Source organism: Ictalurus punctatus, chromosome 3 (genome assembly GCF_001660625.3).
Source record: "Ictalurus punctatus breed USDA103 chromosome 3, Coco_2.0, whole genome shotgun sequence".
Taxonomy (NCBI): Eukaryota; Metazoa; Chordata; class Actinopteri; order Siluriformes; family Ictaluridae; genus Ictalurus; species Ictalurus punctatus.
The window spans coordinates 32,596,589-32,622,998 of record NC_030418.2 but is presented as its reverse complement, the minus strand read 5'-3'; the positions used below and the strand labels follow the sequence as shown (position 1 = coordinate 32,622,998).

Here is a 26,410-nt window from a genome sequence, read left to right as displayed (position 1 = left end):
GAAAGAGAGAGAGAGAAAAGAATATTACATATATATATATATATATATATATATATATATATATATATATATATATATATATATATATATATATATATATATTAGTTGTGTACAGTTTCACTGAAAAAAACTAGCATGCCCTACTTCTCTCGGGCGCGCGTGCGCACTTCCTTCCTCCCTCCCTCCCTCCCTCTCTCTGGCGCGCGCGGCAGGTAGGCGGGCCCGTCCAGTGGACGCGCGCGCGCCCGGCTATGACGTCGGCGCTCAGCAAGTCCGCGCGAGTCCTGTGCAGTTCTGCGCTCGGTTTTTCTTTCCCCCAGCTTGTCAGTCGTCTTCTTCATCTCCTTCTTCGCTTCCTTTTGTATCCATGTGCACGGAACGTGAAAAGTGTTGACCTTCCAAAATTTTTTTTAATAATAATTATTATAATTATAAGTAAACAGTAGTCTTTTTTTTTTTTTTAATCGGACCGGCGCGCGCTTGTCGTTTGGGGATTTAACGCGCGCGCGAGCTGTCAGAACTGGAAGTAGAGAGAGTGCGCGGCGACCGCAAACAACACCGGACACACACACACACACACACACACGGACTTCAAAGCATAAAGAAAGATAGATCTGTTTCGTTTCGGTGTGCTTCTCTCTCACACTCACTCACTCACTGTCTCTGTTTTTATTGGATTACCGGTTGCACAGCAACGGAGACCCGTGATAAATCTGGATGTCGTAGTTAAGGTAAGGTCAACATCACTCTCCTATATAAAAACAGATTAACATGAGATCAGCATCAGTTATCAAAATATTCCTGTGTGAATGTGCAATCTTCTATACAGTAGTGCATAGACTATATAAACCCCTGTTTCAAAATCCAATGCATTGCCTAGTAACCTAAACCCAATAGCTTATATAATGTAGTGGGGGGGGGGGGGGGGGGGGGATCATCTGAAGTTTGCAACTTGTCTTGTTATGAGAGCAACGTGTTTTACGTCACTTTAAAGTGATATAACAAAAGCAATCATCATCATCATCATCATCATAACGAGACAACAGATCAATAAACCGAACGTGAAAATAGTTCAGGGATTATTTTTGCGCAACTCGAAATGGCCACAAAAAAAAAAAAAAATGCATCCATGTCTAGAGTTCTAACTGGAGATTTCGACATATAGAGATGTGCAGCTCTAACCGCGACTCGATGACACCGCTGATCTCTACGCTCGTTTGGCCGCGGTGTGACGCGTGAGCTCGAGCGCAGAGGCAACGCTTATAGATATGACGAGGCAGAAGAAGTCGCGCGCGGGGTCCTCGTGCTGATTTTCGGGCTGTCTGGTTAAACGCGTTTGGAGTATAAAGAACTGCGTCACTGTCCTGATTGTGCTGGATGGACGAAGATCTGAGCGCTGCGCTCGGACCGAACTGATAAACGTTTGAGGAAAAGTTTGTAGTTTTTAGTTTCTAGAAATAATCTCCAGTTGATATATCAGTTAATAAATAACGGAGTGGCGAGACTATCACTGTGTGCGTGCGCGCGTGAGAGAGAGAGAGAGAGAAAGTTCTGCTGTGTTTGTATGTGTGTGTGTGTGTGTGTGTGTTGTTCAGTCCGTATGCAAAAAAAATAATAAATAATAATACTAATAATTTTTTCAAGAAAAAAGTCCCCCCCCCCCCCCCCCCCCCCAGCTGTATGTACTACAGAGCTTTAAAAGCGCGTGCTTGTGTGCATGCAGAGACTTTTCAGAAAATGTTTTTTTTTTTTTTTTTCCTCCTATGGCTTTGGACGGCACTTTTTTCCTTCTTCTTCTTCATGCAGCAGCTGTTTTAAACCCATGTGGATAGACTGAGCTCGTGCACGCCACTGTTGCGCAAAAAGAAAAACAAAAACGTGTTTTTTTTTTGTTTTTTTTTTTAATTAAATTTTTTTTTTTTTTTGCGCGCGCGCTCGTGCGTTTTGTTGCGCTCACGATGAACGGCGTTAGAGTCTCGGGTAGAAGTCTGATCGCGCTTTGAAAGCTTATTTGTGTCTAGATCGAGCATGAAGCCTTCAGTCGTGCCTTTGTTTGGAGCAGTGGTGGAGTTAAATTGTAAGTTAAAAAAAAAAAAAGTTTGCATTGACTTTTATTCTTTTTTAACTTTGCATAAAACTTTGCATAAAATATAGCTTCTTAATATTCCATGATTCATACATGGTGTAAGAACAGTAGGTCTCAGAGTGGGGTCTGGGGAGCATAGACAAGGGTGTCCCCCCCCCCCCCCCCCTTTGTTGTTGTTTACGGAAATCCTAACCCACCATTATCAAATTTATTATTGATTCCTTTTAGTTATTAGCTAGTTTGGCTTGCCACTTAAATTACATTGAACTATTTATTTATTTGACAAGACGGGATACATTTAGATGGTTAAGGGTTTGAGGGCCTCGTTCAAACACCCAACATCTTAGAAGAACCTTGATTTGATCTAAACCTTCCAATCAGTAGCCCAAATCATTAACCACTGAGCCACTACTGGCGCAAATGAGTATCGAAGCCAAACCTCAAAAACGAATAAATCTACAAATGATGCCGGGTCAGACGTCACGATGTGTTCTGTTGTCGGAAAGTTCAGGAGTGAAACGCTTTATGACTTATATGGCAGTATTTAAATAGTTAGATTGTGTTCAGAAGGGCCCCATGGTATGCTTTTTACAGTTAAACGTCTGAGAACCTCCTGCTCTAGAATGCTCAGAGGTGCGTATTATTTTGCATAGGCATGCACGATATTTTCCGTTTTCAATATGACATCACACGGTATCATATGCTCAGATTGGGGCACGTTTGCGACACACTGTACTGATCTAATTAAGTGATTAACTGACTCGCTTCAATCTTTTGTTGCCAAGTTCGATGACGCATCACAGGTGTGATGACAGCCTGAATTTAAGCAGTTTGTTTTGCGATTTGTAACGTGTTCCCGTACAGCATGTCTGTCAAGATAACACGCATTCAGGGCATAAAGTATATGTACATTCCAGTATGACACAGAAACAGCGTTTCAGGCTATTATATTTATGCCCTGATGTTTATGCTCAGGATCTGATCTGTATGTGACTAACTGTACATAATATTGTTGTTTTGGTGTAGATTATAGTTCAGAAAGAGTTCATGCAATGGACTTTTACAGACCAGTTGGTCAAACTTTGGTCATACTGTATTTCAGCCAATGTAATGAAATAGGAACGACCCAGAATGCTTTAAACCTATTTATTTTTCCCCCCACTCAGCTGGTTATAATAACTATTTGAAAACTGATGTTTCTTTCAAAGGATATTTTACTAGGCCTTAAACTGTATATTTTGTTTATATATATATATATATATACACATACATATAAAAAAAAAGGATGTCACTGACTCCAAAAGTGATTACCTCTTCTTCACCTTTCTAAAACCCACCAGGTTTATCAAATGATCCAGGCATGGAGTCCAAAAGATACCAAAGTATTTACAAAGGTACAGACAGAGAAAACAGATGGGCCCAGATGCCAGGATCTATGGAGCAGTGCTGCACGACAGAGGAGGAGAGAGCGCTGATGAACAGTGATGTCCTGATGGACATTGTAAATGCGAGTAGTGCATCCAGTGTCCCGGCACCAAAGTGCGAGGAAAGTGGAGGAAAGAAGGCTGAGATGCCAATGCCCCACCTCACTCCTGACCAACAGCTCCGCTTCGCTGCATATAACAGCTCCCTCCACGGCCGCAAGCCAGAAGACTCTAAAGAGCTCTCCAAAACTGTTGCTGAGTCTATGGGATTGTATATGAATGCTGCCAGGGAGGCTGAGTTTGCCTTTGGCCAGCAGGGACCACCTGCCAGATGCCAGGGCAGCCCCATAAAACTGTACCATTTGTGTGGCAGAGGGATTGAGGACAATCAGTCAGGGACTACTAGGAGCCCCAACACGAAAGCTCCTCCAACATCATTCCCACCCATGTCCCAGTTACCGAACGGTAGTCTTGGTGAGTGTGGTGTAGGCGCTGTGCAAACACCTTCCGCCTTGGCCACAGTTCTGTCTAGCCCTGCTGAAGACTCCAGCAGCATTTCCAGCCCAAGTGGAAACAACATTGTGACTTCTACCACCAGTCCCACCTACTTTGGCACTAGCCACCCTTCCCTAGGCAGTCCAGCCAGTCTGGGTCCAGTTGGTTCAAGCCTGGTACCGACTCACCGTGTCAACTCAAGCACTTGCAGCCCAGCAGAGTCCAGCACTATGGGTACTCCACCACTAGCAAGTCCCTTTAACGTCAAGTCACCCATCTCAAGCCCCCAGAGCATGGGAAGCGTGAGGACACCGCCGTCCTGCAGCACCAACATGAGGTCATCCGTGTCCAGTCCAACAGGAAGCGGTGGCAACTTGAGGCCTTCTGGGTCTAGTCCACCCACAGTTGGTTCCATGGCCATGTCCAGTCCAAGGAACCCCTCCAGGACCTTTTCTGTGTCAAGCCCTCCCAGCAGCCTTGGCTTGGTTCAGAATGACATGCACAGCCCCGATGGCCAAGAGCATGACTTTAAAGGCTTCAAGTTCCCCAAAGTAGAGAACTTGGATGGTGAAATATTCAATGTTGGCCTGGACTCCATGGGGATGGTGAAGTACATCAAAAATGAGCCAGACACTGATTACAGGAGTATGTGTCTGGGTAACAGCAATGACAATGTGCAACCTTCCCCATTTCCATCTCATATTAAGACTGAGCCCAATAGGGAAGCGACTTGCACGAATGCACACTATGGGGAACCACAGCAGCCTATGGGACTCTTCCCGGCTTCAGAGACGACATACTTATCCTTGAGGGATAATATTGATGAATACAGTCTCTCTGGGATCCTGGGACCTCCCATTTCTTCTTTTAATGGCAACTATGAGTTTGGTGTGTTTCCAAACAATGACATGCCCAAGGGGATTAAACAGGAGACCAATGACGGCAGCTATTACCAAGAGAATAATAATGTGCCCACATCAGCTATTGTTGGTGTTAATTCAGGTGGACATTCATTTCATTACCAGATCGGAGCGCAAGGAACAATGTCGTTTTCGCGGCATGACATGCGGGACCAGACAAACTCCTTGTTGAATCTAATTTCTCCAGTTACAGCACTAATGGAGACATGGAAAACACGCCCAGGCCTGTCTCAGGCTCAACTGTCTGCCTGCGGGGAGGGCTACCCAGCCCCAGGCTGCATCTCTGACACCATGACAAGGTAGGAGGAAGTCACAATTTGTGACTATTTTTTTTTAACCACTTCTTGCTGGCAAACAAGCTACGTAAAATTTCAGTTAAGTTTTTAAGGTAATGTTATCGATTGCGAAATAGTTCATACGGTAATTTTCTGACACCTGACAAGTGCAAACCATTCTAAATTGGCATGACTGATTCATCGTGGCATTACAGTAATGAAATATCTTTGGGATTATGCAATAGGTTTCAACTGAATGAACGGAAAGAAGTCACAACAAACTTCATGTGAAAATTACTTAGAGGAATGGCAGTGTTACAGTAGATTTGAGCTGGGATCAGATTTCTCATTCCTCTCAGTATAACACCTTAAGTATGACTAAACTATTGATAAGCACGAGGCAGGTTGATTCACTGGCTCGTCATTAAACACTATAATTCGATGTCATCTGGGACACATGGGTTGTAAATATAAATGACGAGACAAAGTTTGGTTTCTTATCTGTTTTCCATTTGTGCACCAAAATGCATTCAGTCTGCTGTTATCAGGAATTTTTTTTCCCCAGAAACCCTGTGCCATGGAAACGACTTCCTTTAGGGGTTTATGGGGTTCTGCTAGTATGTATCTACATTGTAAATAATTAACATTGGCCGGCATGGGTTTTTTTTTTTTTATACTGTACGGGGACAATGGCATAAACAGTCAGGGTGGAGTGACCTAATAAAAACAAACAATGAAGGGGAGGGAACAAGTTAAATGTGTGTGTCAACAAACTTCAGTGGAAGCTTAACGCTACACACCTCTTATACTGGCACAGATGTTAATCCAACTTCAGAGGTCAGTGGTTATGAAACGTTGGACGAGAATCCAGGAAAATAAAACAAAATAGCGCAGCTGCGAAGAAGCTTTCATTTGGGACTCCAGGCTTTATTTACACTGAAACAAAGATAAGGTACTGCATGCCAGTTTCAGACCGAGGCTGCACTGTTTTCTGCATTAAGCTGACCTGATACAATATCTGCTGATTATTGGAGTTATAAACATATGGGCAGAACACACCTGGTTGCATAATTTTTTTTTTTTTTTTGCGAGCTTGCAAATAGCAGGAAATCCTAGCCAATGCTATAAACTTCTATATGAACAGTACTGGTGTCTAATTCCTGGCAATCTGGGTAAGGTTTGAAGAGTAGTCTTGTACTTAAAGCAAAACTCCACCCAGAAAACCCATGTTTATTTTGAAATATTTGTGACGGGTTTAGAGATTTTAGTGCTAATCTGTTGGTCAGTTCTGTATTTTCATTATTCCTGTGAGAAGGTAGTGGGTGTGTGGTGCACTGATGTCACAGAGGGCCATTGTTATTGCTAGGGCAGTTATAATGGTATTTAATAGGAGGAAAAAAAGTCATCTCAGACATAAGGGATAACGGTCATGTTTTAAGAATAACTTCTAAAAACCACTTCGAAGGAGCTCCTTTTCTTCCTACCATTTACCAGCATATGTTCAAGAACATATTAATAATGAGGAATACAACATTGAAATAGTTTAGATGTTGGTGCAAACACTGGACTGAAGAATAACTCCCAGAATGCAACAGCAATACAACACAGTTGATTATGCTAGAGATTTGGCTAGTTAGCAATCCATGATAACGTTCCCGATGGCATTAGCATGAAAGTTGATCTGCTTGAGCGGAGTGTACAAATGAGGAGGTGAGAGAGCTGAACAGAGTAAAGTGCCGCTGCATCAGTCTCTTTAGGTAGAGATGAAATGAGGGCTAAATCCTTCTGGCACCGCTATCAGCTGCTAGTCAAACAGCGCTGTAGGTAATGTAGGAAACCAGGACGTTTTCAATTCAGAATTTAATCATAAAACATATATTTCGCACAAATGAAGATCGTGAACTGATTATACATCGTGATGGTTCGTCGACTTTCGGTAGTCAAGGTGTCAGCTACATTTCAAATGGCATTAATCAGTGTCGAAATAGCAGATTGCAGCTCAGGCACAAACACAAACCTGGACTTTCAGTGTTTCTGCCTGCAAGGCTAACCAAGGACTAAGACTGAACATGTGATGGGTTTTAGAGACTTTTGGAATGTGTTCCTCTTTAATGCGATTGTGCATTTAAACTAGCCTGCTAGCTCAAGTGCTTAAAAAAAAACAAAAAAAAAACAGTTAGCAAGGCGTTTGTTTAAAATGTGAGCCTATCAAAGCTGTCTAAAAATAAAATAGTAGCATGAAAGTATTTCTAAAGTTCAGCTGGCCATAAAAGTCACTGGGAAGTCACTGGGTCATAAAACAAAATGTTTGTTAGCTTGAATACACCCTCAGAAAAAAACAACATTATTTCCTTGTTGATACCTTTTGTACCTTTCATACGTGAAGTGTCAAAGTTACATTGTGTCATATTTGTATAAATTAAGAGTGAAACTAAACTTTTGCACTGCTACGTCAGTGAAGTATTGCATTTACATAGCTGTGCCAGGCCTCACAGCTCTAAGGTCCCCACTTTGAACACAACTTGTACGGGTGTTTCGTCTGGGTTCTCCAATTTTCTCCCAAAACCACGATAATAGGTGGCTTGTCAGCTATACGTTGCCTCTAGTTGTGAATGAGTTTGTAAATGTGTGCATGCATGGTGCCCTGTGATGAACTGATGTCCCATCCAGGGTGTATTCCCGTCTCACGCGCCGTGTCCCCAGTATCCACTGCGACCCTGAGCAGGATGAAGTGCTTCCTGAAGATGAATGACATAGCTGTCCCAGTGCTACTCAGATGGCTTAACCCACCGACTTTATAACAGTAGAGTAAAGGAGTCATGTATATGATGTGAACCCATTCAGATGAGGTCTTTGCAATGACCTTGGTTTCCCCTTTTCCCTAAACAACCCTGGTTTTGCTGAGCAAGTCTGAAGCACCTTTGAGGGGAAGAAATATTGCTGACGTGTGATAAAAACAAAATATATTGGCTTACACTCAAACCACTAACAATGAGAATAATTAGCCCCAGAGTGTAGAATATAATGAATTCGATGGTCGCATGACCTTACAGAGTTTAAGTCAATAACCACCACAATGTGGCAAAATATACCAGTCGAAAAGGTATTACAGAGTAAAACCAGAGATAAGCACCGTGTTTATGGTTTGAATCTTCATAGATATTGCTACTTTGTCCTATTCTGGTCTGATGCCAGTTTTGTGTTCATTTTGTGCAGCTTCTCAAGCTTCTGCTTGACTAAGAGCAAAATGTAGGTCAGTGTAGCTGATCCCAAATCAGTATTAAGTATCCAATCCCGAATGGCTGCAGTAGGCACGTGAAGGGCCTTCAAACAACACTTCAGGACTGCCAAAAGACTACAGCTGATAAAGCCTGGCCATGTGTAACTACTTTAACCATGCAAATTGTTGGAATAGGAATGAGGGTTGGACTAGTGCTGGGGCTAGTGCTGTGGCATCGATTCAGAAATTCCTGTGGTTTAAAGGAATACTTCAATGTTAAACATCAAAACATTTGACCTATTTTTCAGAGTGGTTCAAAATGGTGGTTATTTGATCAATTCCCAAGGTGCTTTTAGAGTTAGAGATGGCAGAAAAATGACCTTCCATTGATTTCCTATTGGCATGGTTTGGTTCAAGAAATTGCATTTTAAACAGCCTTGCAATACCAAGAGGTTGCATTATTTAATGAATGATTAATATGTTTATACGTTTGTAATATTTTTAATATTTTAACCAGAGGTCATATGAACATGCATTTGTTCCCTTGCCTTAGCCTCAACTTTTTTGGGAAGGCTTTCCACAAGATTCTGGAAGGTCTCTGTGGGGATTTGGATTTGTGCTCATTCAGCCACAAGATCATTAGTAATGTCAGGCACTGATGTCAAGTGAGAAGGCCTTGTTCAGGCCTCCGCCGCTCGAGGCTTTCCACATCAACCTTAACAAACCATGTCTTCATGGAGCTCGCTTTGTGCACAGTGGCATTATCGTGATGAAACATGTTTGGGCCCTTCAGTGTCAGTGAATGGAAATCTAAATGATGTGGTAAAAAAAAACGTTCTAGACAATTTTGTGCTTCCAGCTTTGTGGCAACAGTTTGGGGAAGAACCTCATATGGGTATGAAGGTCAGGTGTCCATCCACATATGTTTGACCATATAGTGTAACTAATAATCATAGTCCTCATATTGGCTACACAGATAGTAGTCTAGCTGTAGCTCTAGCTAGTAGCACCAGTTATTTCCATTCAAACACCAAAGATTGTTCCTTCATAATGGCATCAACTTCCTTAATAATCCGCTTCAGCTGCATATCTGACCATGATGTAGAAACATTCTTATCAAGTGCTGTTTCATGTTAAATTGAATATAAGTGTCACCATAGATGGAGGTCAGAAGCCTAAGGGTAAGACGTTGGGAGTGTGGGAGTCAGCTGGGAAACAGGCTCCTAGTGGTGTAAGGTGTGGAAAGTGCCAGGCATTGGACATTGGACGCATTTGTTACCAAGAGCATGTCCGTATCTTTAGTAGAAAGGTGTGGGTTTTGAATGCTTAACGGTTTCTCAGAGGTGTTACTTGAAATGGTTTTTGATGAGGCGAACACCCTGTTCAAGGGTTCTGCATGGAATCTGAGTAGCTCGAGTTAACTTCCAGGGATTGTTTAAGTTCTTTGTAAAAGCACCAACTTCTTCAATTAGAAAAACAGCTTCTGCTCCATATCTGAGCACAATGTCGAAGTGTTCCTATCTGCCATTGTTTCATGTTAATTTGAATCCATATAGAGACGACAAGTCGGTGTACACGGAGGCCAAAAGCCTAAGGCGAGATACAGAGGGTAAGACTACCAGTGTGGGAGTCAGTTGAGTCAGGGTTGTGTTGATGTGGAAAGCACCAGACAATGCTTCCTGACATCGGATGTATTTATTGCCAAGAGCATGTCCTCATTCTTAGAAGGGTTAAGCCTTCTATAGACTTCTTAGAAAGGTTTCCTCAAGGGTGTTGGTTTTTAGATTGTTAATGGTTTCTCTGGGGATTTTACTCGGAACCATTTTGAAAGGGAAACACACTGTTCTAGGGTTCTGCATAGAATCATAGACTACGTTTACACGGACAGCAGTAATCTAATTATTGACCTTATTCTGACTAAGGCGATATTCTGATGAAGGTGTTTACATGAGTCACTTTTAGAATATTCCTTTCATGTTCCTGTTTTACTTGTTATAGAACAGAGATCGATTAACAGCACACGTCGTTACGTCCCCACGTCACGCCGTCCGACGTCCCTCCAGAATTTCACGTATTGGCATACAGTTCGTCTTCGTTATGGGACCGTATACACTTTTGGGTGTTTTCATTCAAAATTTTTACGAAAGCTTCAAGGGCGCTTAATTATTTGTCGCGCTGTACGTGCAAATAGACGACCGCTTGAAGCCGTGGGCTGCGTCCCAAACCGCGTACTTACCTACTGTATAGTAGCTGATATACATGTATTTTGTCTACTATAGGCCTATAGTAGGCAAGTACACGGTTTGGGACGTAGTCGTGCTCTGTTGTTTGCCGTCAGACGGTTGAGCGCTGCCGTGTGTGTACGTGTCCTGTCACAAAATGCGGTGAAAACTAATAGTTAACAGTGTGATTAAGGTGTGTACATGTCTGTAATACACCTCGATAATGTGACTAAAACAGGAATACGCAACACATCTTAACTCCATTTGTGTTTACTTCGGGTATGACGGATTAAGGTAATCGGATTAAGGTAATAATCAGATTAAGGTAATAAAAAATTGCTGTTTACATGCTAGTTTCTTAATCAGAGTATCGTCTTAATCGGGTTCATATTGAATTATTGTTGTCCATGTAAACGTACTGATTGAGGACAACCCTTTAAGCTTTCCAGATTTCATGACTTTAGTATTATAAAGTTCTATCTGGAAACAGGGAACATTATAACACTATGGTCACACACACTATGGTTTCTCTAAAAGTGTGCAGCATTTTGACACATTTGGTTTAACGATATGAATAAAAAAAAAAAGGCCAAATATGGTCATTGTAAATATACATTTAATCAACAGGTTACAGGGCCATGCTGTATTTGACCTGTACTCAAGTCTGCTACAGTCGTTATTTTCTCCAACAAAAGTTCTCCAGAAGGTTCTGTTACAACAAAGGGTTACCCTATCAAACAGGGATTCGAGTAGAACCCCTCCTTTAGGAAGCCAAATCGAAAGAACTATCTCTTGAGCAAAATGGTGCTGCAATTATGCCATAGGTAATGGCGTGTTTACTTACAGGACATCCTTCCATAATTGCCAGCATATCGATCACACACGTTTTTAATCCATTCATGTGGAGTGTCACCCGTTATTATAGAAACCATAGCGTATTACGGCGAGCGCATTGATATAACCGCACAGAAATAAACAACTTCTGACCAATGAGAATCGAGTATTCAGCAGCGCAGTTGGGTAGAACGAAATCAATACTCCACTTGTTGATGAATATTATGTTGCTGCATTGAATATACTTCTTGGACATATTTCTGAAATGCTTTCGAATGATGCCTCGTGGAACTCGTAAAATGTCGGACATAACATCGTAGACTGCCTAATGGATGAATTCGGGTTCGCATCGCGTCCTCCTGTTAGCGGTCTCTTTGTGTTCGTCTTTCGTCCGAACGCTCGCTTTTTCTCGCTCACAACACCCTTCAGCGCTCTCCTCCTCCGAATTTAAAAATACAAACCGACAATACAGTTCAGCAGATCTCTCCTGATTTGACCCCTTTCTTCCCTAATCTCCTCCCACATCCCCTACTCAGCCGCCATTTGATGTTTCACAGAAGCCTTTTGTTGCATATACAGATCTCTGATATCCACATGTACACACTGGCCATTACAGAATCAGCCACAAGTTATGTAATAGCTCAGGGGGGGGAAACAGGGTCAGGCAGGGACAGAGAGAGAGAGAGAGAGAGAGAGTGAGGCAGAGTGAGGTACAGGGAGATGGAGAGAGATAACGGAGTGCGGGAGGAGAGCAGTCATGCATTTAATCGTTTCGTTTATTGTTCCACAAGTTGATTCCAAGTGAGGTTTGTTCGTCTTTAAACAAGCACTAGTTACCTCACCTTGGAACTAGATTTTTTTTTTTTTTTTTAACGATTTGCAAATAAAAATAGACACTTGTAAATGTGTTTGGTGGAAAGGGTGGGAGTGTGTGTGTGTGTGTGTGTGTTTACATCATTAGATTAGCAATGCAGCACAAGCTACAGCTTGTCTAATATTGCAGATATTTACTGTACGTGACTTCCTATAGAGAAGCACAAACACGTTTTTAGTCTCGTCAAGCGCTCACGTGTAAAGAGCTTTTCTTTCTTTGCGTTTTTGCTTTATTGAGTGAGTATGGCACTTTCAAGAGCAACGGCAGGCAATTAGTTTGGAATCCACAACGAATATGCATCGGCCTTATTTTCAGTGATCAGGTTAACAAGAGAAAGCTTTTATTCAAAACGTATTTTTTTAAGTGCTTTTCCGAGGAGTGTGGATGGAAAAAAAAAAAAAAAAAAAAACCTACTTTATCAACAGAAATAATAATAAAAAGCTTTGAATTCCTTTCCTAATCAATCAGTCAATCAAATCTAATTAGCATGTAACAAGTCTGATTATTAGGCCTGATTATATCCAGCCTACGCTCTGCTTCAGGGTGAAAATATGTACGTTATTGTCATCAACTCTCCTTTCCCTCCACTGTTCTTACTTAGATCCTGATAATAAGATTCCTTTGCGACATTAAACAACAGCTTCATGTAATGTTACCTTTGAATTGTAATCTTTCTTCCCGTTTGAAATCTCCTTCCTGTCTGCCTTGGCAAGTTTTCATTGTTCGGTTTTATTGGGCATTCAGGATGTGATGTGTAACCTACAGTTCATTTTGATGACACCTTTGAAGAGGAAGTCAGCTAATACCGGACATGAACCTTGTTAACTACTTAAAGAGACAGTTCCAACCGATGCACCAGTGTCATATTTGAACCCATACTCATCGTGACATAAGCCCAGTGTACGTTGAGATGACATGACATGGATCTGGCTGTATTTTATGATTCATCGAAGCAAAGTAGACTGTAAAACTGAATTTTGTAAACAGATCGGAAGGTAGAATTACAGCGTCGTCCTACGATACAAGTAACCGAATAAAATACCGTAACATAGTGTGGAATCTACGGACACGTCCCCGAATCCGAACGCCATAACGTCATATTCTTGCGAACGACTCGGACACGGTGCCGGGAGAAAGAAGTCGAGCGTTTATGTCTGTATACCGAAAGGAATTCGTATCTCGTTTTGAAAATGATACGGAATGATTTCCTCGTACGCCGGCTACTTTAGGAAGTAACGGCGTTTCTATTAAAAAACAAGCCGGAAAAAGAAATAAACTCGAATCTGCTGGAAATGAACTACTGATGCATTTACTCACAAGGACTCAGGAGCTTTGAATTGTGTATTAGCCAACTGAATTAGCTAGCTAATACACTTACTTTTCAGTTAAATAGCTGATATTTTAAAGAGCGAACCTAGCACACGTTTGCTTGCTTTTCATGGCGTCTTTTGAAACCTGAGCTAAATAGCATGCTCCACGAGGTCCCCGATCGATCAATCCGAAGTACGTTACTCGTTTTGATAGAAATATCGGTACCAGCATTGACATAGACTTAGATTTTACGTAGATTTACTTTATATTACCTTATCTTTTAAATATCTGTCAAATAATATTTGCAACCCGATTCAGTGAATCGTTTCGGTCGTGACCGGGATTCGTTCAGATTCTGTTGCAAAGATTCATTGACTCAGTGAATCCTTCAACGAATCAGTGACTTCATTGAGTCCTGGATAGTTTCAGTGTTTCAGAGTGGTGCAAGAGTATTCTGTGTCGGGCATGGTGTGAGAAATAATCCTTATTCTAATCATGGACGAATAAAGTACGTTATAAAATAATGATAACTAGTTTTCTCGGTGAATCAGTGAAGGAATCTGAAAGAATCATTTAAACAAACGGACTCAGACGCCTTGAGCCACTGAAAAGTCTCGCAAAATTTCAACACAAGTTTGTCAAATTTGATCGTACCGCCGCTCCGGCCACGTCTGAATTTACATTTATTCATTTTGGAAATGATTTTAGCGAAAGTGAGGTGGAATACAATGGACAGCGCTGTGCAGTTAAAGGTTAATAGTCCAGCAGTGGCTGTCTTACAGTCCTGGGATTTAACCTCACAACCTTATGATAAATATCACAGAACTATAACCTCAGAGGATTAGAAAGTCCACATCTAATCCGGCGTCCAAGTATTGTTTTATTTAATCACTTATTCAAATGCAGTTCCTTCTCAGTTGGTACCTGCTCTCCAAAAAACACATGATTTAATACTGAAACGAATCCGTTTCAGCTGTTTGAGAAAGACTTGTATGAAACAGTATATCTAAATACATCGAAATACCCCGTCCGTGCACTGTTTTTTTTTAAACCCCACCTTGTAACAAGTAATATCTGATATCTGGTGCTCTTCGGTGAAGTGCACGCAGGGGAGTTTGAATGCTCTAGGCAGATATTTGTGCGGCTATTCCACGTTGAAGTGCTGAAAAACAATTGCTTCGAAGAGCCCTTTTAAACGATCATTATTAAAAGGACAAACTGATAGACACTTTGCTCCAAGGCTTCACTTTTATTGCTGCAGCATCTGGGAAGTTTATTTGTAAATGGAGGTCAAAAAAACAACATTCAAATGTTACTAAAAGGAATAAGGCAACTAAAACTATTGCCAAGGGTGGACAATTAAGTTGCCCGTACATCCAGGACAAGCAAGATTTCATGTCTGGGCTATTAGTTTTTTTTAATCATAGTTGCCTGTCAGACAAGTAGATTCAACAAGCATGTGGTGTGTAGGTTAAAAGTGAAATAAATTGCAGTGTAAAGGCATCATATAAATCTCCTGCTAGCAGAACACGCGGCCATTTTGTGGTTAAACATATTAAGAAAAAATAGACACTAGCTAGACACTGATAATATATATATATTTTTTATCACTGTACATTATTATATTCTGTTAGCTACCACCCTTTGAGTAATCGGTACCTAATCAGTAAGGTGAACAAAACATGGGCCTAGGCAGAACACCTAGCGTTTGCCTCGTGGGTTGGGAGTTCGATTCCCGCCGCTGCCCTGTGGAGTTTGTATGTTCTCCCCGTGCTGCGGGGGTTTCCTCCGGGTACTCCGGTTTCCTCCTCCAGTCCAAAGACATGCATGGTAGGCTGACTGGCATGTCCAAAGTGTCCGTAGTGTATGCGTGGGTGCGTAGGTGATTGTGCCCTGCGACGGATTGGCACCCTGTCCAGGGTGTACCCCGCCTTGTGCCCGATGCTCCCTGGGATAGGCTCCCCGCGACCCTGTGTAGGATAAGCGCTATGGAAATTGGACGAATGGATGAACTGTAACTGCAGACGTAAAACTGGTCCGAGTGTAGGGAAATTTTTGCTGTTCAGTCCATCAGATTTCAGAACAGTGGCTTCTGCTTCGACCCTTACACAAAGGGGAGGATGCAGGAGGGATTAGAGCAAAGTAATGTCACTTATGGACCACTGCCATTGACTCAATTAGCATGTACCTTCTGTCCTAACATATTTCATTGTTTTTCTTGCTCAAGCGCACCCAATAAAATCTTGCTCGGATTTCATAACAGATTTCTGATGTCAGATCATCCTCTTATCGAGCCGCTGCGATAAGAAGAAATGGTGGGTATGGTAGGTATTAGTGGTTAGCACTTTGCCTCACACCTCCAGGGCAGGGGGATCAAATCCTACCCTGTGTACATGGAGTCCCCCCGTGCTTTGGGGGTTTCCTCGGGGTACTCCGGTTTCCTCCAAGGACATGCGTTGATTGGCATTTCCAAATTGTTCGCAGTTTGTGAATGTGTGTGCGACTGTGATATGGATAGGATACGTGATATGGAAAATGGATGGGAAAGATGTTTACGTCGTCAGTCGGTGCGACCCAGGCTCGTGCAGATAATGGACCAGGATCAGGCATCTTTGGTCGCAGTGGAACTAAATTGGCACCGCATTACGCGTTCTCGAGCAAATAATCCTTTTTAAAACCATGTAAAAATGGAAAGCCGGCTTGTTTGGAAAAGTCTATGACACCCTGTTCATTTTTTATAGCCGACCGAATGCACAAATTCGGATTTTGTACGTATTGCATATTTATAGACTTTGATGCATGGCATCGAAGTCTATAAATGGCTATAATGTATCGGTCTATATAAATAGTTCTTCGAAATACTGCAGCTGTGAGCTGTGCACTCGGCTCTGACGCACACGGTTCTGTATGCATTGTGTGCATCGCGTAGCACTGTGGGCTTCATGAGCCAGAACGGGTTCTGCTCTCCAGGCGAGAGCCGCCCCAGTGTGAGGAAACAGTGCTGAGGAAGCAGCGGGGCAGGAGGGAAGGGAACAGTTTGCACTGGAACCGGGCCAAGTTTCAATGTTCCTCAGTCAGATGAAAGGGCATATCCCTGTGAGACCACTAATCACCACTTAATTGTATGTTCTTCTACAAAATTAATGGACGGCATTGATTTGATTAATACAGACACGGCAGGATGCTAATATCCAATTAAATCCCAACCTTGCGAAAGCTGCCCCAGTACATGATGGTTACGGGCTGGGCTTGTACATCTAGCACATACCACACACACACACACACACACACACACACTAATGAATAGATTCAGTTACTGAGATCCAAATGATGTAGTTTAAACCCCTGAGTCCATTTTATTAGTTATAAATAACTTCTCAAACAAGATTCCGGCATTCTTCAATAATTATAAAGTTAAAACGTCGTATTCTCACCGAGTGAAAACATAGTGATGATAATGCAAATAAATAAATAAATAAAAACATAAAAGAGTGTACTAACTGAGATATCAGGTGGTACCCATTAAGAGATGGCAGCAATTAGTGACTCTCCGGATGACATATACGGTGTCAGACCACTATGTGGATAGAATTTCTCAACCACCCCCTCATCCAAGCCATCGCCGTAGTGACGGCGTACGACTGCATCCCGTTTGGTGTAGACGACGCTCCGTTACCGTCGTCATCATCAAATGCTTTTCCCGGGCCAAACTCATCAATCTCAGAGCGACTGCGTTAAGCATGTGGGCTGAGTTGAGTTTGTCATGGCGAGATCAAAACGTCCCGCAGCGTCAGGCGAGGGAAGATTTACAAGCTGGGAAAGTACTATTTGAGGAACGCCAGCTGATGAGCGAATTGCAGCATGTTTGTTTTCGCAGCAGAAAGCCCCTTTTAGTGACGACAGCGATAGACGAGTATAAAAAAAAAAAACCCAAAAAAACAAAGTTACACAACACCACAGATACACTAATCCTTTTTGTCAGGCTCGCTATTTGGCATTCAACCTGAAATACAAGTATAAATAGCAGGGTATCATCATTGTTAATTATGATATTATACTAGAGGGTACAAACTCATGTCAGACGAGCAAGCGTTGCCTGTTATGGAAATCGAGTGCACCTGTGAAAAATGGTTCTTGCCTTAAATTATTACCCTCAGACTAACGATGTTACGTTCTCTCGGTAAACAACGCGCATGCGTGCACAGACAGAAACTCACAGAAACAGCACCGGGTTGGCACGCTAATAAAGTGTAGTTCCTGCACACTAGGGATTCTGCGCTCAGAATGGCTGTCCTGATTTGAACTCTCCTTCGGTGAAGCTGCGCCAGGTTTCTGCGAGGCACAAGAAGAATTGCTCGCCTCGGTGCATGCGCTGCCTGTCTCGCACGCAGGCTGCACTTCTCACCTATTAGCTAGCTGAAAAGTTTTTCCTCGGGGAAACATGCTAGAATCTCAGTCTGGCATTAGTATTACATAATGCATTATTACATAACACCAGTTCAATAAACCCAGTAGCAGGTCTGTTTGTCTGTTGTTCACCCAGATTTATAGACGTGTGTGATGAGGCCATGTCAGCTAGAGTTAAAAGAAAAAGGAAGCTTGACAGTCACGACGGCCGTCCCTGCGTGAATGCACAACCAAAGCGTAGCTCAATCATTCATGTTTAATTGCAGGTTTTCTTAAGCGTTCGCGACGAAATGCTTTTTTTTCTTTCTTTCTTTCTTTCCCCGCCTTCCCGCGAAACGTAATTTACTTTGTCTGCGGATGAGGCTCGGATAAGCAAACTCACCCACGAGGTCGGAAACGACGGCCGTTAATGAAGGCTCTCGAAAAAAAAAAAATGAAAAAAAAAAAAAATGTAATTGTTCCGCATGGGTTGTTGGGAAAGTAGGTCAGGCTCAGTATATCTCAATTAAACAATGGGGGGAGGGGGGAACGGAAATCGAGCGAACTTCGCCAGCGCGTTTTACACGCATGCACATGCACAAATGCACACATGCAAGCTAAACTCCCAGTTTAGTCACGTAGTGGCCGATGCTGCAACACTGAATGTGACCTAGAAAGTGAGCCGTGCGTGTCCCGACCCCCGTTCTCATATAACAGCAAGGGACACACTTGTCAGGCCATTAAAGTGAAGAAAATGTTAACATGCTTGTTCATCTTGCCATATCTAGGATATAGGGCACCGAGGTCATAAATCAGTGCTGGCCATGATCTAGAGTGTGAGCTAACATCTCACTGAACCAGCAGGTGAAAATATACATAAACAGGTGTCGGACGGCGCGTCGCAGCGAAGATACCATATCATGTTTACATGTCGAAGAGGAGCCTCAAAGAGAAGAAGCCGAAAAGGAAATGCTAGCAGGACACCGGTGTGAGGTTGCCACGAGCATGAAAACAGTGTGGAGTAACAGCTGTGAATGGGATGCAAATGCAGTGAGTGGATTTCGGACTGAGGACAGCTTTGTGGTTTTAGCCGTCTCCGGAAGTGAGACCGTTTTCAGCAGGGGTCGATACGTTCTTTACGTGAGGTCAGATGTCGTCCGTGTTGTCCGTGAAAGCCGGATGTTGAATAACGCGATCGGTCACAGTGCTTCCTTCCTTCACAATGGCGGGGAAAGGCATTGTTGTGGTGTGCAGAGATATACAAAGCGAAGAAGGCATTGAAATGCAAATGGATGCAACTTTAAAAAAAAAAAAAAAAGTTATTTTTAGCTAGACTATCAAGTAGGCTGGCTCCATTGTTTAAATGCACAGATGTAGGAGTTGCTCTGGACCTAGACATCCGTACACCGGGTGGCAGTGTACACGTAAAACATGGACCTGAAGTGAAAAACCTTGAGCAAGGGACTACATCGTTTGTTGTTGTCATCCTCCACACACGTAATCCAACAAATTCTGAAAAATTGTGGGAAGGAGATTTAGTCGGAGTACCGCCGGGGGAAAAAATAGCATCTCTGATGCGTCTCAGATTCCACTGTATGTCAACGGTTGCGATGGTGATATGAACAAGATGTCCGATTGGTGGGATTTGATTCATCAAACTCTAGGCTTGTTGTGTATAACCAGGCCACTTTGACCTCATTTAAACCTTTGTCAAGCAAGAGTAAAGAAATATTGACCAGTTAGAACAAACTTACGGAAGCACTAAATAGACCCAGATTACGTAAGTAAAGATTAATTCGAACAATAAAGAGGCTGCAACAGGTAGTGTTGGGTTCTCTTTTGAGAAGTTTTGGGGTCAAGGGTTCAAGCTTGGGCTGCTGTCTATATGGAGATATGTATGTTCTCCAGGTGTCCCTGTGGTCATCCTCCTGGTACAATCCTCCAACCTTTCAAAACGTTGCTGTTATATGGCTATCTAAGTTCTGCATGTGTGTGTACGTGTGTGTGTGTGTGTATTGCCCCGTCATGGACTGGTGTCCCATTCCAGACTTGCGCCAGGTGTTCCTGGGAGAGGCTCCTGATCAACCGCAACCCTGACCAGTTACAGACATTGCTTTCCATGAACCGTGGGAAGCCAAAGCTGTGCTGCATTGTTCTGTCTACCAGATACGTAGCCGTGAGAGTACTTCGGCTCGGACATACCTCATCTGTTCTTTACCGTCTGCTACTCGTTCTCCTAAGGATTTCTGAGCCACACTGGGGGTAGGTAGAGTAACAGATTCATTTCGAGTGAGATAAATAGCCTAGGAAAGAGAGAGAGCGTGTGAGAGAAAGACGCACGGGGTTTTGTTTGGTCTGAAACTATCAGGCAGCAACTTCTGCACTTCCAGTTCTAGATAGAAATTCTCCTTTGGCTGAGGTAAGACTGGAAAGAAAAACAGAAAGGAAGAGACAGGTTCTGAGTAATTGACCACATTTGCAAGTCTCTAAACGGCATTAAAACCGGAGCTGACCTTTTGACCACGAGTGACAGCTTCCTAGTGGAAAATAGGAAATGGCCTGCAAAGCCACTACAGAAATACGTGTCTCGGAAGATATAAAATCACGAGATCAGCGAACGTTAAGTCTCTCAGGCATGTTTCATGTTAGAAAGGTTCCCGAGTGGTGCAACAGAAAAGCATTAGCCCTATCATACCGTTATGGTCAATTTGAATCCAAGTGATGCCATAGCCATCCGAGGCATAGTGCTTGGGCTGGGAGCGATGGCGATACTCTCTCTCCTGTCAATCAGAGTGACACTAGCCATTTATGGGCATCTCTGACTTCATGGTTGCGTTAGAGGGTAGTTTGTGAATTCCTCAGGATTGTGTTTAGTTGCTCTGTGACTCTAACGTGAGCAGCATCGTGATTAGATGGGATAAAAATCCCCCAAAAAAGAACGCTATTTTGAAAAATGAATAACCGCTCAGCTGAGATAGAGGACTAAATGCAATAAACCTTCACACCGCATAAATCTTACTAATGCAAATGAGCGTTTAATCCATGCTTCAGGCATAGCTCAAGCTTACATCTGGTGCGCTAATTTGTTACATTATGGCTGACACGAATAGCTCCAGTAGAGCTTGCGAAGCCAGCAAGCTCATTCGTGTAAACACTACAGAGAACCGGAAAGCTCGATTCTTGCCTGATCTAGCCAGAAAAAAAAAAGTGGACCAGATCAGGAAACATTGGGGTCATCTGTGTCGTAATGACTGCGCAATCTATCTGACCCTGTTTGTGTCTGATTGTTCAGCAAGGGTGATGCTTTACTTAAATCTACCCTAATGACTTTTTAGGTCCCCTAAAAAGTGTGAAACAGTGCTACCGTGACATAGTCAGCCTGGCCATTAACCCACTTTAGTGATGCTATAAGTCAGCGTTGCTGCTAATGTCTTTACACTCCAGAAATAACGTTTGGGATGTTGCCAGTATGCTGCACATGGCACATGTTTCTGAGCTGTGCTTGGCACTTTCAGGTGGACTAGAACAAGGAGGTCTTCCCACGGCTTCTGTCAATGTTTTTCAGGTGCAGCGGTTCAACCACACTTGCATCTTTTGGACGTGTGGGAATCTGACGCCGCCAATGACCTCAGTCAGGAAGGGTTTGGAAAATGCGATTTATAGGAAATGGGAAAGGTGGAGACACATTGGCACTGATGGAGTAGGCTGGGCTCTGTCGATGTCAGAGGACTGGTTGAGGTCCGTCCGTCCCTCCACTCTGGTTTTGTCCCCAGTGTGAACTTGATATCCCATCCAACGCCCACTCAGTCCATTCATTATACACACCCACCCACACATGCACACGCACCCATCAGAACATGTGAATCTCTTCTCACATGACTCACGGACGCCCTTTCAAAAAAACAAGGGCAAGAGTGTTAAAGGCTGTCATGAAGCTCCCATCCTCAGCCGGCTGTGCATACCATTTTGGACGGAGGCCCTTGTTCCAGTGGCTGGTTCCTAATTGGCGAGTACAGGCTGTGAACTGTGAACGGGGCCTGCGTCGAGGCCAAAAAATGTCACCGTGTATTCCACGGAAAGTTTCATCTGCCTCAGAGAAACATTACCACATAGTATAAGAATGGCATGTGGTTAAATCAGCAACACGCATCTGCTATCAACACAAGCAGGACAGAAGTGTGCTACAGTTATTACAGTGTAGTACCCTTTATTTCCAATCAGTTTGTAATGTCTTAACCGCTCACAGCAGTTGGGAGTTATACCTAAATGTTTTTAGGAATAGAAAAATTGACATCAATGAGAGCAATGAAGAGATGCTAGTCAGGGAACAACTGTTTACAGCTGCTATACTGTAAAGCGGTGAGCTTGCTTTGTTTCACAGATGTTGCACAGCTATAAATGATAAAAAATGACAACACTGTGATTAGAGCTGCAACAATTAATCGATAAAATCGATAATAATCAACTATGAAAATCGTTGTCAACGAATCTCATTATCGATTAGTTGGTCTGCGTGTGGTACATTTACTCATTACGTTACTTCTGTTCCGAAAACACGCTTCGAAGAGTAAATACTAAAGTTGCGTCCCAAATGACGTAATATACACTTACACTATACGCTACGCACTACCGTCTAGTGCAGTGTTTCTCAACCAGGGTCCGCGGACCCCTAGTGGTCAGTGGTGTAATTGCAGGGGTTCTCTAGGAAAGTTTTAAAAATGTTTAAATAGTATATATATATATATATATATATATATATATATATATATATATATATATATATATATATATATATATATATATTGTTAAGTGTATCAAAACATATTCAAATGAGTTGTTTTAAAATGATTCAATTTGGCATACGTAAATGAACCACATGAAAATATATCACTTGAATATGGATCTCATGAATATGAATCTCATGAAAATGAATCACATGTAAATGAATCATACGTAAATGAATCACGTAATTGAATCACCAGTAAATGAACCATATGAAAATGAATAAATCAATTAAAGACAAAATGAATCAATTTGGTTATTCGCAAATATCACGTTAGCTGAGCTGACGATCGTTCATTGATGGAGTTTATTTTTAATTTATTTACAAATTAAATGATAATTTGCCAAAATCTACGAGCGGTAGACAAGTGCAAGTGCCGCACTGACGGATAAAATAAACAAAGGATCATTCAGAGAGTCAAATTAAATGTCACACCAACAATAAAATGTAAAAAATAAAATAAAATCTTGAAATGTTTTGATTCGATTTTAATGTTAATATTATTCATGTTAAGTATTAATAAAATAAAGCACCGTATATAGAAATATATATAGGGGTATATAGGGGTCCATTTGGATTGTCCGAAATATGCTCGGGGTCCAGAGCTCACAGAAGTTTGAGAACCACTGGTCTAGTGTATGAATTTTAGAAAGGTAATATCGTCTCAAATGGAACACATTTGTTTTTTACTAACCTGAAAGTTTGCCCTCCATCCTACTAATCGGGGATTGGAAATGATCGTCCGACCAATCGATTATGAGAATAATCGTCAGTCGCAGCTCTAATTGTGTTTGTTAATAAATAAATAAATAAATTAATTTAAAAAAGGTAATTAATTGGTAGTAGATTGGTGTGCTATAGGATCAGTAAAGCAGTTCAGGAGTGTGCTGTGGAAAATAATCAACTTGCAGGTAGTAACAGTCATTCCACGTCGGGTCGCACCACATGACATCCTACAGCAGAACGTGCCGTCATGTTTTATTCCTCACATACTGGAGTAGCTGGCTGACAGAATTCATTTCCTACAATGGAGTTGTTATTCAAGTTGTCTGTAGTGGTGGCAGCTTCATTTTCCTGATGTTTTGCAAATTTCTCCCACACACTACACTGGGCCATATTTGAATATTTATGATTTGCCAACCAGAAATGATGCACTTAGAACCCACTGGAACCATCGCGTCTTGCCTACAGCAGTCATAAATCGCTATAGACCTTTTAATAAGTTCATTACAATCACAGTACGTAATAAACCACAGTATGCTTTTTGAATCCAAACCCTTGTATAAGAGATATTAGACAGCTGCTACCAAAAATCATTATTACTAATTACATTTCTTCTGTTGTTGTTCAACAAAATCGTGCCAAGCAAGAAACTTTCATCATTCCTAGCTCTTTTTTTAATACTCACTCGGATGACAGGATGCTGTTAATTCCAAGCTCTGCTTGCTTATCTTACAAAGCGGCGCCTAAATAAAGCAAATCTTTAACAGCTAAAAATATGACGAGGGCCTGTCCTGTCTTTGTCATGCCTTTAAATTTTGGAAAGTTTTTTTTTGTGGGTTTATTAGACATGCATGAATGCAGTTGTGGCATCGTCGACGGTGGGAGCCAGATGTTCATTTCTCTTCATGAAGCAAAAAAAACAAAACAAAAAAAACAAAAGGTATCGTGTCAACTAGAGGTGTTTCCCCTAAAGAGATCGCACCAGTGGCTCACCACGATCCAACATGCCAGGAACGGCCAGCGAGAGGGAGAGAACAGGAACTTGTGAGGAGAGGGATCTCTTTTTTTTTTTCCTTTTTTTTTTTCTTCCACAGTGTGTATTCAGCTGTTATTCCCGCGAGCAAGCGTAGACTGAAGCAAAAAAAAAAAAAAAAAAAGATGTGCTAAAACAAGAGAGGTTGAAAAGGAAAAGAAGAGCTGCATCTGCATTTATCGACAAAACGACGTGAAGTGGTGATTTGAACGACTTCATCACACATTGCTTAGTGACCCTCGAGTAAATCGAGCTACGCAGTGGTCCCGGAGATTAAAAAAATAAAGCGCACAGGTATGAAGGCCTGACTTCCTGTGCCGTTATGGAATCCGTGGTTACAGTCACATGTTGGAAAGAATGCCCTTGTGAATACCGCCAGGGCAACTGAGGACATGCTGAGTCACCGCTTGTGTCGTGGGAGTCGTTTTTCGGCGCAGTAGTGACTCCCTCGCTCATGCGCGTCTCCTCCGATTCCAACTCTGCAGGCAGTGTCGGAGTCACTCAGGAGGGACGACGGTCCCCCGAGAGCCCTTGAGAACTCTCCGAGGCGCTCGAGACTTAACTGCGGCCGCAGTCGTTCCCTATTCCTCCTCGCCGTGTTTACAGTTTCAGGGTAATTGTTTTGCAGTCATGTTGTTCCACTCAGGCTTCTGGTGGTTCTGCTTTCACCCCCCATCAACGCTGAGTTTGTTTCAGATATTCTAGTAATCCATGTGCAGCTGCTTATTTTTCTTCTTTTTTCTTCTTCTTCTTCTTTTTTTTTTGCAGCTTTGTTTTTATAGAAAACATCTGCGGAGCTATAAAAGTAGCGTCTCTTCAATTCCCAGTGCTTTCAGAACTATTTTCGTGAGGTTAGGATGTACACTAGCTGAAGTCATTGCCGAAGATGAACGATGATAAGGGGTGATATACCATTACAGGAGGAAATGGTGACAAAGGCTAGAATAAATCGCGACTTGCTTCACGTTGCATTTGAACAGTTTTATTTCTAGTTAAAGCAAATCTGATCACGGAGTCGTATCTGACAATCGTTTTTTTTTTTCTCATGCCTGGGAGGATGGACGGCTTTCCTATTACCCTGCTGATCGGCGTTACTAGGCAATGCTAGGCACTTCTAAGCTCAGGCATAATGAGCAGCATGTTTAACTCACCTACGACTTTGCCGGAATTGCAGTTTGAAAATACATAATGACTTCTCGTTTCTCAGAGGACACATATTTGAGACCTCAATGATTGCTAGCTGTTGTGCGATTGAGGACTCAACTAGATAGGGTCAAGGTCTTGGTGGTAACAGGCTTAGAAGGTCAGTCCATGCTTCTCTATCCCCAGATGTTCCCAAGCTAACTGTGAGATCTAATCTCTCTAATGTGTCCTGGATCTTCTCCAGAGTCTTGCTCCAGTGGGACGTCCCTGTTCCATCTGTCCAGGGGGCTTTCTTGCAAGATTTCCAAACTACCTCTTAATTCAGAGGCTCCAAAGTCCTCCTGGATGGTTGAGCGCGTCAGAAATGGAGAACATCCCGGCAACCCTGTTAATGAACGTCGTACCTCGACACGGCATAGATTAATCAGTAAACAGAGAGCTTCGTCGGCGAACGGAGGTCCTACTTTACAATCACAGACTTCTAAAGCGCCGCTGTTGACCGGCGCGGTATCTCACACTGTCTTTTTCCTTTTCCTATCACTGGAATGAATCCACGAATAACATCGCGCGATACTTCAACTGCTCCACCAGGGGCAAGGCCTCTTCCCTCACCTACAGGGAGTGTCCCAAACTTTTCCAGAAGAGAACCGTGGCTTCGAACTGATTTGTATTCTGGTGCTG

The 26,410-nt window shown here is 42.4% G+C and overlaps 1 protein-coding gene across 3 annotated transcripts in view; it reads left to right on the top strand.

Annotated features, from left to right (window-relative positions):
- The first annotated feature begins 243 nt into the window (after positions 1-243).
- nr3c2 (nuclear receptor subfamily 3, group C, member 2) overlaps positions 244-26,410 on the top strand; it is a 120,495-nt gene continuing 94,328 nt past the window's right edge. Inside the window, exons 1-2 of one of the 3 annotated variants that reach the window (XM_017464001.3) lie at positions 244-731; positions 3,427-5,224. In XM_017464001.3, the coding sequence (XP_017319490.1) occupies positions 3,447-5,224 (1,778 nt within the window). In that variant the 5' untranslated portion in view covers positions 244-731; positions 3,427-3,446. Of the gene's footprint in view, positions 732-987; positions 1,434-1,750; positions 2,078-3,426; positions 5,225-26,410 lie in introns of those variants that run through there. The other 2 variants (XM_047153850.2, XM_017464000.3) reach the window with 2 other exon arrangements.